Source organism: Poromitra crassiceps (assembly GCF_964638095.1).
Source record: "Poromitra crassiceps genome assembly, chromosome: 21".
Classification (NCBI taxonomy): Eukaryota; Metazoa; Chordata; class Actinopteri; order Beryciformes; family Melamphaidae; genus Poromitra; species Poromitra crassiceps.
Window position 1 is genome coordinate 28,524,276 of NC_139638.1, and position 13,271 is coordinate 28,537,546.

Sequence of the window (13,271 nt, forward strand, 5' to 3'; positions counted from 1 at the left end):
ATCTGCATCATTGTCACAGTGGTTGTTCTCGCTGTTGTGATCGTCATCATCCTTGCTGCCATCAGATGTTACAAAAAGAAGAAAGGTGAGGAACGCTAAAGGATTTTTTTACATTTACATTTTAGGTGTTAAGTTGATGCTGTTATACAGAGTGGCTTACTGTACACTGAGTGTTACACAGAGTGGCTTATTGTACACTTAAGCAATATAGCATGAGAGCCATGCCTGCGGCCTCGTGGGATAACAGCTGATCAGCGGGATATATTTGCCACAACACACGCAGCTCGAGTGCTATATTGCTTTTATAAAACGGTTTCCAAGTATGATAATATAATAATAATAATAATACCATAAGTCCGACTGGCATGGCATTCTGATAGAGTCAGTTGAAACACTACTGTAAGGCGGGACCTCTAGCAAGAAGACAGAAGTGCAGGTGATTTGATTGGATCGTTCTGGAGACTGAAGTTGACATTGGCCAATCCTGGCGCTTGCTGAGAAGCTGAGAGCTTTCTGCAAAGCCCGACACGCAGCTCGAGCGCAGCGCTGCATTCTCAGCGCTTGCTGAGAAGCTGAGAGCTTTCTGCAAAGCCCGACACCAACTAACGTTACGGGGTTAAATGCGGGGTTAAATGCGGGGTTAACAGCCTTTTTTTTGCAAAGAAGACATTAGCCCGCGTCTATTCTTGTACAAAACATAATTTTCTGCGAAGTATTAGTAAAGTTATAAGCGAAGATCGATTCACAAGGATCTGACAGCTGTCTCCGCCATTTGTTTTTTCTACATTGTCATTTGAGGTAACCAAAGCCTTTTAGTAAGAGAGTTGCCATGGCAACTCATAACCCATGGCCATGGGTTATTGGAGTGGGTTACGGGATTTATACAATGGCTGTGAACCAATCAGATTGCTTGATTTGAGAGAGCCATTTTATAATGAGTGTTACACAGAGTGGCTTACTGTACACTGAGTGTTACTGTTACTGAGACGTTACTTTTTTTATCTTGTTTGAATTGTGCTACGGGGTACACATGTACACATGTACACATGTACACATGTACACATGTAAAATGTTGTCAATTTAAAAGATAACTCTGCAAGTCAAGAAAGTGGCAGTTTGTCCTGAAACTGAAACGTAAGGTTTAGTTTTGTCAATCGACTACATCTCTCGTGTCGCACAACACGTCACACCATCAACAACATGGAGTGACGGGAGAGACGTCACTTATGCCAATGTTTGTGTGTCATCTTTGTGATTTATAACTTATAGTGCCACAGTTTTACCACAAACTGTGACTTTCTTGACTTGTAAAGTTATCTTTTACAAACATGAAACCCCCGTGGCACAATTCAAACAGGATCAAAAAGAAAAACGTCTCTCTCTGTCCACCACCATTCATATGTTTTCAGATGCTGGTGCACAGAGAAAGGCAGGAAGTCACGTTCACTTTGGCTCTCTATAATTGGGGAGAAAATGTGGTAAATGTGGGGGGGGGGGGGTCTGTTATTTACAACTGTGACAACTTGAGTCATTTAGTCTTTTCTCTTTATTTCAGACAAAGAGCCTCCATCTTGTAAGTAGAATGTGGTTTTACTTGATGTTCATCTGATGAGACTTGCACTCTTCTTATACATCACTGATAGCTTGACTAGCTCGCTGCATTTTATAGCTACTGTTGAGAAAGCTTTCTAGGTATTGATATTATGCAAATTAACTTTTCAGGACTTCTTCCTCCATCATTGTCTGTTTATTAAAAAAAAGTGATGATAGTGTGTTTCTGACCTTCAGCTTCAGCTTCTGAAATCGGCTCTGAGCTCACTGAGAAACTGAAAACAGACGCCTGATGGCCAAACGGATGAAGTTACACACAGTAAGTGATTTTCTATGGGCAGACAAAGAGGTGATTTGTGCACTATTCACATCTGAACTGAACAAAGTTGACTTACATTTGATCCAAGGGAACATTATTTGGATGTTATCATTTTATCAATTCACTGCAAGTCAGAAGGACAGATGTGATATTATGACATCCTCACTGATGTCATCAGTGTGTGTGTGTGTGTGTGTTTGTGTGTGCATGTGTATGCCTGTCTGTCTTTTGTGTGTGCCTGTCTGTCTCTTGTGTGTGTGTGTGTGTGTGTGTGTGTGTGTATGTGTGCATCACTGATGATGTCACAATGCCTCTGACATCACTGATGATGTCACAATTTATGACATCACTGATGACATCATCACTGGGACATTGTGTGTGTGTGTGTGTGTGTGTGTGTGTGTGTGTGTGTGTGTGTGTGTGTGTGTGAGGGAATTTATGACATCACTGATGATGTCATTAGTGGGACAGACAGAGAAACAAACAACAAACAAACAAACAAACACAAACAAACAGACAGAGCCCCAGCTCCCTTTATACGCTATCTCATTATTATTTCTGTCTCTTTAGGGATCAATTGTGCACTGGAGCCAGAAGAGGCGCTGTCACTTTCACCCTTCCATCTTTAAACTGAGAATAAGTGGCTTATTAATCATTCATGAATCATTGGGAAGTTTCAGATGACAAAACAGTTCAGTAATCCAGTGCACATACAGACAAACAACAGGAGCATCATACGTATTTAAATAGTTGATTACTGATTGGGTTTTAAGACAAAATTAAAATGAAAAAGCATTTCCTTCATCAAAAATAAATGGAAAATGGAAACCCTCCTAAACCATTTAAACAGGGGTGTCAAACATGCGGCCCAGTTGCCAGAACCGGTCCACCAGAGGGTCCAATCTGGTCCACAGGAGGACTTATGAATGTGACACCTTTGATTTACAACGTACAGAACGTTTTGCTGTAAAATGAGATTTCCACCATTTAGTTCCTGTAATAAAATGTCAGCTCACATGGTGGTAAAATACATTAGGGCGGCTATTGAGGTTTTTAACACCTCTGATCACTAAAGAGCAACTTTTTGCTGATGGAAAATCTGCTTTAAGAAAGAATTGGCAATACATTTAAGGGAAGCAATGTGAGACACATGGGTTGATTGGGCTTTGATTTCTAAGTTTGAATATTCATTTGACACAAAACTATAGTTATTGTTGTAGTTATAAACATACAGTGTGATTATATTGGAAAGGTTTTCCCTGGAATTATGCCATGCTGGAATTTCAAGTTGATAATACAAACGCAATAATACACACACACGCGCACGCACGCACAAACTGCTTATTTATGACGGCACAGTGGCTCAGTGGTTAACACTGTTGCCTCACAGCAAGAAGGTCCCAGGTTCGAACCCCGGTCCGTCCCAGGTCCTTTCAGTTTGCATGTTCTCCTCCCCGTGTCCGTGTGGGTTTTCTCCCACCATCAAAGACATGTATGTTAGGGTTAATACTCCTGTCAGTGCCCCTGACCAAGGTACTGGCAAAAGAACTGAGTTGGTCCCCAGGCGCTGCACAGTGGCTGCCCACTGCTCCTATAGTTCTAGGAAGGTTCCTAGTAGAGGATGGGTCAAATGCAGAGGATGAATTTCCCCATGGGGATAAATAAAGGATAACTTAACTTAAATTAACTTAAAAAGATGTCAGTCTGAGATTTATTTTTCCAGTTATGTAAATATTTTCCTGGTATAGTTTTTTATGCAGTTTGGTAAAATCTACAGCTCTTGTTGAATTGTATTCTCCCATGCAAAAACAAATAAATTTGTATATTTGATGTTTTGCTGAATTACAGCAAAATTATCTGTCATTTAAACATTTTGACGTGCCTTAATTTAAAGTAGGTTGTGATGTGGGAGTTTTTTTCTCTTTAGATACTGTACTGTACATACTGAATAGAAATGCTTAATAAGTTATGCTCTGATTTTACTGTAGGCTAGATTCATTTAGGGATGTGGTATTTTGGCTCTTTGTAGAGTTTATGAACATGTAGAGGATGATTCAGGACGCTCACAACATGTTCTGGTTTGGATTACTGAAATGAATGTCCAATTAAATTGCACTGCTGATGCATTCCTTTTGTACCGCTGTTTGGCTTTTCAATAAAGTCCCAATAGACTAAAAGTCTGGTTTGTGTGTTTGTTTGTTTAAATGCCAAGTATCCTTTTCCTTATATGTGTGACTATAATATGAATGTTGCAGCAGGAGAACCCACTGTTGCTACTGAGACTTACATGTCATGAATGTCGTTCTGACATTGGTGTTTGATTGTAAAGACACTGAATGACAAAAAGGGTCAAATGTGATACACTATTCCTTTGACTTCCTTTTAGCTTTTCTAGTTTATTTGTGTATTTGTGGATCATAGTTGTATAACCTAAAAAGGATTGTTCATGCATTCAAAGAATATCATACATGTATTTTTTTTATATTTCAGTATAGTGGCTCTATTGAATAACACCAAATGAACATTCTGATACCTCGATGAAAACACAAATGTTGGCTAATGTTCTTCATTGTTGTTTTAGTGCTCTTGTGTGTTTCTGCTCTCTTATATATTTATCACGTGTTGCTTTTCCTTATATTTGATGTCCTGTGGAGCCTCCTGGCCTAAGAAGTTCACACGAGTGTTACACTCAAAGAAATAATTCCTCCTAGCAGACAATTATTATTATTATTATTAATAATATTATTATAATGATTATTATTCCCGGCAGCAGCCACCAAACTGACAATCCTACTAAGAGCCAGAAGTGGAAGACATTCGGGACATTAAAGGGACATTAAAGACAAAGGTGGATGGGGATGCTACTGACTGGTGCTTGGCTAGAGCACAAACTGTCCCCTCTCCTCAGCACCAGAGCTTGACATGTGTTGAGTGAATGAGTGGGAAATGTAGACCATGAAAAATCTTACTGGGGGGTGAGATTTTGTTACATTGTTTTTGTTAACTTTTGTGCACTGTACCGTATATATTGGCAATGTTAATGTGTAATGCACTTTTTTTTACATTTTGTTAAAATGATGTCCAGTCCAATGTTTTGTCATGGAAATAAACCATTTCCTCTGCATAATCTAGTTATATGGATTACATTATGTGTGCATTGTGTATGGGCAGTTCAGCATCAGTTGTTATCAACCTCTGAGCCGTTATCATAGTACCTCAGCTGGTTTTCTGTTCATGTGACAAATGACATCTTTCTGAGCTACATCCAGGGATCATATATTCCCCATATTAAATTATGAGTGTGGATATTTGTAGAAAAAAAGGAGGGAAGGGTTAACTAAAGGGCTTTACAGGTATGTTTGTTTTATTGGCTTCAAGATGTTTCCCCTGTTCAAGATCATCACTTAGAACTGATTAACTTTCCACACCCACTGGCCAAGAGGGGGTGTGGCAATGGGAGTGTCCAATCACCGAAAGGTGCCAAAACGTAACACGTAACACCACGAAACTGTACAAAGGCTGGGCATGGGCCAAGGATGTATGTGTATGTATACATATATATATATATATATATATATATATATATATATATATACACACACACATCGTATATAACTATGAAAATGGAGCTTAACTTTTTCTTTATCACCTTTGAAGCCATGCTCATTATGGCTCCAGAGACATCGCTCACATTAAACACCACAGCATGTCATGTGACATGGTCTTTTGGTTAAATGAGATAACTGTTATTGAATTATTCAAATTAAGTCGCCCTGACATCATGAGGCTGAACATGGAACATGAACATGGAAACACAGAGTGGTGACTGACAGGAGAAGCAGAACCTCTCACCCAAAGACTAGTATTGTCCTGCAGGAGGACAGACAGACAGACAGATAGACCATCAGCTTCAGTGAGTACCTTCTCAACACTGCTGCCCCTCTGGCTTTCAGATCATTGTGGAAGTGATCTCAGTATAAACTTTCAGATAACTTCTTACACCACCAACAATTTGTTGGGATGGTTTACGGATAAATATCTACAGAAATGTCACTTATTGGTGCTTGGTGGTATGCCGTGGTACATCTTACAGTGTTGATAGGCTAGGAGAAGAACTAAATGGTAATGGTCAGGGGGAAATTAAGTCTCTGTACTGTAAGTCACAAAAGTGCAATGTGACTATTGTATATAAGGTATATACGCTTAAAGTATAGTACATAAAGTACGCTCAGCCATTTCATTCTAGCCATTTACATCACATCCAGCTTGCAACCTTGAGGCAACAGTATCCTGTTTTATTTTTATTTTATATCTCTAAGGCCTGGTTTATAATCATGTGACAAGTTTACTATCAAACTAGATTCTGCATCTGAATATCAGCATGTTGGTATTGGCTATTTGAATTTAAGCTATGTTACTTAATACTCTTGATGTTCTAAAAGCCTGGCAGAGTTTCTGTTGGGGGGGGGGGTGCCTCTCTTGGGACCTGGTTAATAGTTTGTGTACTCAGAATCACAAGCCTCTTATAACTGTGAGGAGCGTGATATTGGAAGCATGGGAGAGAGAGAGTGGGGAGAATGGTAAACGGAGAGGGGAGGGGTGGGGGTCATGATCAGTGTCGGGGGTAACTCATTACAAAAGTAACATATTACATGTAATATATTACTTTTAGCAGTAATTCAGTAATATAACTTATAGGATTTCAGTAATATTATACCAGTTACTTTGTCAAGTAACTTATTACAAATTGAGTTACATTTTATTAAATCAAACAGTGTGGTTTTTATGCAAATAACCACTATAGATGACAATAACAAAGGAAAAGAATAACATTTAGAATTTTGGATTGTTTACACTGACTTCAAGGCGGTTGACATTATTTTTTCGGGATGGTTCCGGGGCGGCGATGTCATTCTGCCGCTGCTGTTGTTTTGGTAAAAGTAGTGCAAAAGTAGTGTAATAAGTAACGAGTTACTCTACACAGAAAGTAATATTGTAAAGTAACGTATTACTTTCAAATGAAAGTAACTAGTAATATGTAGTAGGGGTGTCACGATATTTCGTCGCACGATAGATCGCGATATCGAAACGTCACGATATCGATATCGTCAGAAAAAAATGATATCGTAAAATATATATATATATATATGTTTTGCTCCTGAATAATAATAGAACAAATTTAGCAGAATCAACACGCATGAGTGAGGGGGTAGACTACTACTGGCATGGCAAAACAGCTCAAGGGGTACATAAGATTACATAAGTTTAGGGACCATTGAGCATGAGTTATTTAAGAAATAGATTGTATACTTTATTTTTCTTTCACCATGCAACAAACATTTAGTTTGCGACAGTGTGACACATTCTATTGCAAGAGAAGCATTATCTTCCATGTTGTTTTCTAGTTATTATAATAACAATTTCCAAAAACACCATTTGTTTTGTATTTTGTGTATTTCAAATGAAAGACTATTTTTCCGGTATTTTCCCACGGCTCCCTTGAAAAGAGGTTTCGATTTCAGCGGGACTCACATGGTTAAATAAATGATAAATAAATACATAAAAATTATTTACTTTTGTTAAAAAGAATATTGTTAAAATATCGTATCGTATCGTTATCGTGAACCCAATATCGTGTATCATGAAATTAGTGTATCGTGACACCCCTATGTAGTATACATTACATTTTGAAAGTAACTTGCCCAACACTGGTCATGATATTGGAAGCATGGGAGAGAGAGAGGGGGGAGAATGGTAAACGGAGAGGGGAGGGGAGGGTGGGTCACAAGCCGTTGTCACAAGCTGTGTTTCCATTACAGTTTTTCGCAAAATAATTGCGATATTTCTACAATTTCGACAATGTACAATTGCGACTTGTAGGCGTTTCCATTGAAGTTAAGTTTGAGTGACGGCGCACACACCTGAACGAAATTCCCCGTTGCAGCAGCTGCCACAGTGATTACGCACGGGGATCTGCCCCAAATCCCGTCCCCTGCATGCTCAATGCAAATCACAACATGAAGTTACAACGCATATAAACGAGCCTGATTATCAATTCAAAAGAAAATGAGTGTCAACATATTGCTGGCTGCAGTGAATGCAGTGAGCGCGAGAGGCAGAGGAAAAAAGGTAGCCTACAACTGCGCGCACACAGACAGGCAGCCTGTCACCATGGAGCGATTTCTGTCATTAAACATGATCTATTTTCCCCAGCTCCGCTTTTGCACAACACTCGTCTTTCTGCTAGGTAGCGTTGCTTAAAAGTTTTCCAATTGCTGCGGAGGTTTTGCCACGGCTTATCGAACCGTTTCTCCCTCATTTTCCTTTCATTTTCCGCTCCGTTTCCAAAGGGGAAGATGGGTCACATGACATGCAAATGCGAAAAATGTGTTTCCATTACACTTTTGCGATAAACTGCTATATCGACACGTCGGAAAAACCACCTCATGAGAGCGCAAAAACTTTTTGCGATATTTGGGAGGTTTTTCGAAATTTACGTGTTTCCATTACCCACTTTCTATTGCGATATATAGATTTTGCGCATTTCTGAGAGTAATGGAAACACGACTACAGATGCCTCCCCTCTGCTGCTAGCTGGTGTTATAAATCCCCACACACACACATCCATCCTGAAATAGCCCCTTTAGATACACTAAAGCTGCAAGGTAGGTGCAAGGTGACTTTGGTATAGTCACACACTGCTATGAAGTCATCAGCTTGCTGTATGGGCAGGTGCGTCCAAACCTTTTTGAACGGGGGCCAGATTAGATCATGTGAAGATACCGGAGGGCCAGCTGCTTCTCGCATCATATGGGTTATTAAAAAAAACAAAGCAAAAACAAATACAATTGTACTTTAAGGATTTTGTTTACCGTCTGAAAACATTAGCTCCACCTGCATTGTTCCCACTTGGTGCTTGTCTACAAACTGTATGATAGTGCTGTCATCGTTAGGTGAACGGGGGGGGAAACACGCAAGGTGAACTTGCTTGATTAACCAATACTGTGTGGAGGGCCACATATAGTAATAGTATATTCTGAGAGACAAGCCGGGGGCCACTTAAAATTGGCCCCGGAGCCAGACTTTGGACATGCCTGCTGTATGGCAATACCATACCAGAGCCAGAGCTGTCTGAAAATGTTAGCCGCTTTATGTGTGTGTGTGTGTGTGTGTGTGTGTGTGTGTGTGTGTGTGTGTGTGTGTGTATATGAAGAGTTAATTTGCAAAAACAGGTAAACGCCATTCTTAAAATGAACAAACATCTGTTTGATACTCTCTGGAGTGCACATAGAAAACATTATTGAGGTGATTTATGTGAAAATTATCAGATGAATATGTTTTAGTATGATTGATAATAAAGATTTCCCAAAAATAAATTATTTACAGTATAAATACATCAATATATAAAATAAAATGATAAAAAATCCAAACGGATTTGCAACGGATCTGTTTTTGCAAATGAACTCATCATATACACTGTGTGTATATATATATATATATTTATATATATATATATATAATCACTGTAATACGGAGATTGATAACTGCAGTTGTCACTCTGTTGATGTTTGTTCATACTTCAACTTTTTCATATTTGTGAAGTGGCCATTGATTGTTTACCAATACCGATGTTGTTGTTTTTGTTTTTGTTGTTTTTACAGTAAAAATAAATTGTAACCAGGTGGAGGAAGAGCAGAACTAATAGTGACCTGACCTGAACGCTTCAGACAAGTTTCCCCACCACCCCACTGGATTTGTAATAGTGTTGAGAACAAGAACTACAGTCTAATGACAGATGAAGGGAAATTGTTTGACGTGTGACGGACAACATGTTGGTTAAATAGATAAGCTTGGGGGCAAAAATCAAGTGTTAGTCGACGCCCCTTAGGCTTGAAATAGCATCAGCAGTGGCGCGCAGGGTCAAGAGGTTTACTCACCTTCCTTTCCTCACTCACCTTTCAACCCACCAAATCAGAGAGCGTCTATAAAGGACGATGTTGATATTATTGAGCTCTTTATGAGTCATTTCTTCATTTTAGATTGTGAATGTTTTTTTTTGCAATAACAATAGCTGCTGTAATCTTACCTTTTATAATTGCTTGTTTATAAATGTTTTTGTTTCAAGCTAAAAATACTCGGGGTCCACAAGCCAGTTTTAAAGCCTGTTGAGCTGTTTTCCTCTAATAATCTGTCTTCGGCTATCCATCATGTTGCCGGCTAAACTCTGTCCTCATCACGCTCCGCACAAACTATTCCGTTCAGAAGTCAAAGCCCGCGTGACTCCAATCCAGTATTCCGGCCGACCTTTTATAGTCCCCCCGTTACCAACACAAACACAGTCAGTCAGTTGGAAGCAGAGGACACGGGACACACGCTGCTTGTTTCCCTACCAGTAATTGAGAGTGCATGATGTCTCACTCCGACTGGCTCTGATGGGCCGTGATTGCAAGAACATAGTGAGTTATTCAACTGACATAACAATAAAAGAGGAAGGGCCTTGATGGTGTCATTATTTAGACCAGGGGTGGGCAATTATTTTTCATGGGGGGCCGCATGAGAAACCCAGATTGTTGCCGGGGGCCGAACAAATATTGTCATGCCGTAACCCAGGAACTTTGATGATAGAGAGGACCAAAATGTTTTTCTTTAAATAAACCAGAATATGAGTGGGTTAATTTAAACATAAGTATCAGTAAGTGGCCCGGGATTCTCAAAGCCTGTGTTGAGGGTCACACGAACAAAAATGCACTCTTGAAGCTAAATAAATCCAAAACCAACAAGTTAATTATTTACATTTTTACTTCAATGTAGAACAGTCATTTCTTACACATGAGATTACTTTTAGCCTTTTAGTCATAAAGATTATTGAAAGATATTCCATATTCCAGACTGAAATGTTATAACAGAAGTGGAGTATTGGCCAGAATGACATGAACATTTGGACACTTATTCAGCGGGTATCTTGCATGTTGCGTTCAGGTGCACTGTAAAAATAAAAATAAAACGGGCCGCATGTGGCCAGTTGCCCAGGTCTGATTTAGATGCATTATTAGAAGCGTCTGAAGGATGATTCACGACGTCGGTGGCTTTGATAGAAGCCTTTCTGTTTGACATTGGGCACCTGGCGACTGATGTACTGTATTATCTCACTCGCCCTGTTTCCTCTTTGGCCCTCTGACTCACCGGCTGCAGTTATAGAGCCACTTTAATTTTAGCCACCGCGACATTCCTTTCTGACCAAATATGAAGGGATAGATAGAGAGAGAGGAGGTCCTGGCAGGGCGAGTGAGAGCGAGCGCTATAGAAGAATGTACAGAAATAGAGGAAGATTAAAGATGAGTTAAAGATAGACATGTCACATGGTCTCATGTCAAATTTGGGATGGGGGACGCCGGCTATTCACATTCTGTTATTGCTGTGTCGTGACATGACTTGGGACGGCATGGTGGCTCAGTGGTGTTAGCGCTGTTGCCTCACAGCAAGAAGGTCCCGGGTTCGAACCCCGGTCCGTCCCAGGTCCTTTCTGTGTGGAGTTTGCATGTTCTCCCCGTGTTCGTGTGGGTTTTCTGCCACAATCAAAGACATGTATGTTAGGGTTAATACTCCTGTCAGTGCCCCTGACCAAGGCAATGGCAAAAGAACTGGAGTTGGCCCCCGGGCGCTGCACTGCGGCTGCCCACTGCTCCTAGTTCTAGGAAGGTTCCTAGTAGAGGATGGGTCAAATTCAGAGGATGAATTTCCCCATGGGGATAAATAAAGGATAACTTATAACTTGTCTTTCTCTTTTCCTAACAGTAAAGGAACTTGAGAATGGGCCAGAAGCTGGACAAGGTGCGAGACACAGAGGGGGAGTCCCTCTGCGTCTCAGATTGGACCGAGCGAGTGGGAAAGACCAAGCAGGCAGGGAGGGGCGAACAAGACGCCGCGACGGAGACCAGAGAGCGGGCCGGCAGCAACAGCAGTTATGTGACCGCTCAGAGTATCGGTGGGATCAGTGTCGACGACGGCCGGACCACCGAGCAGGCAGACGACGAGCTAGCGGCTGCTTCTGCTGCCCGCATGGACCCCCAAAGTGGGGAGCCAATCATACCTTGTCCCGGTCAGGGGGAGGAGCTCCCTTCGAACCCCAGGGGAGGGGGCGTGGGCGGAGACAGAGAGAGCAGGACTGTCACACGAACTGCACAGGAGTCCAAAACTGTCCCGAGCCCCAGGGAGGCCACACAACCCTCCGAGAACATCGTAAAGACGGAGAGCGCCACTGAGAACCTGGCTATGGCCAATGCTGGGACTACTGACGCTGCCACGGAGGAGCAGGACCACAGGAGGAAATCACAGATGGACCACAGCAAGTTTAGTCCTGACACTCTGACTGAGAGGATACAAAGCAGGGGTCTGACAAGCGCATCTGACCCCGCCAATGAGGAGGACTTTGAGGAGCTCGACGAGGATGAGACTTGGTTATCATCTCACGGGCAAGATAAGACCGCATTTGGCAACCGGGGAAAAACAGAGAATCCTCAAACATCTACGAGGAAAAGAGTTAAGGAAGACCTTTCTGCCTCCTTTGGTGAAGATGGGCTTCCACACCCTTCAGCGTTGAGTACGGATCAACTCCAGAGCTGCAACGCTCTACTACGAGATGATCTCAGGAAGGGCAGAATAAAAGCGGACACACATTCCGTCCCGGCCAGCAGTGGAGAAGCACATGGCCCAGGCTGCTCTCAGAGGGTAACGGGTCAACACTCGGCTGACGTGACAGGCGGCAGGTGCCAGCTAAAAGGAGTCAGCCATGCTGGAGCTGCTGCCCACGCTCTGACAACTGAGAGAGGACGGACGGAGGAGCGAGGGCAAAACACCCACAACAAAGGGCACGGTTCTACTCAGGAGGAAAAGCACAAATCACAATTTAGTGCCGACACCACACGACAAGAGGGAGCAGCAGCAGGTCAGTCCCATCGGAGCAGGTTTGCAGGCGCCGTCTCTGAGAGGGCCAGAGGAGGACTTCCGGGTCGTTTGTGTGCCGAGGAAGAGGAGAGCCGAGCGCTAGTCCGCACCGCTGTCGAGTCTCATCCTCCAAAGGCCCCGCCCCCGAGCGCCAAAATATCACAGCAGCAAAACAATCGCTCGCGTTCAGTTGAACCCTGCAATCCGATGCCTTGTCCTGAAGAAGACTGCGATGTGAAGAAACACATCAGCGGTTTAAAGAGGGAACGTGAACTTGTCTGCTCCGCTAACATCAGCCCGCCTGAGAGAGACACAGTAATGACAACACAAGTCGATACCAGCATGGTGAACACACAGGTAGTGCCAGAGGGCACGGCCACCTCACGGGCTTCTGCAGACGACTCGGTGCCGAGAGAAAAGGCCAAGAGTAAAGGCCCGCCTCCACCCGTCGCCAAAA

The 13,271-nt window shown here is 42.1% G+C and overlaps 1 protein-coding gene across 2 annotated transcripts in view; it reads left to right on the forward strand.

The window, feature by feature from the left end:
* The window catches only part of LOC310795756 (class I histocompatibility antigen, F10 alpha chain-like), a 9,037-nt gene extending 4,998 nt beyond the window's left edge, over positions 1–4,039 (forward strand). For both annotated transcript variants that reach the window (XM_083657831.1, XM_083657832.1), the window contains 4 exons: positions 1–85; positions 1,556–1,573; positions 1,789–1,870; positions 2,441–4,039. The exon at positions 1–85 is cut by the window's left edge and continues 17 nt beyond it. In XM_083657831.1, the coding sequence (XP_083513957.1) occupies positions 1–85; positions 1,556–1,573; positions 1,789–1,844 (159 nt within the window). In that variant the 3' untranslated portion in view covers positions 1,845–1,870; positions 2,441–4,039. The remainder of the gene's footprint in view (positions 86–1,555; positions 1,574–1,788; positions 1,871–2,440) is intronic.
* The last annotated feature ends 9,232 nt before the right edge of the window (positions 4,040–13,271 follow it).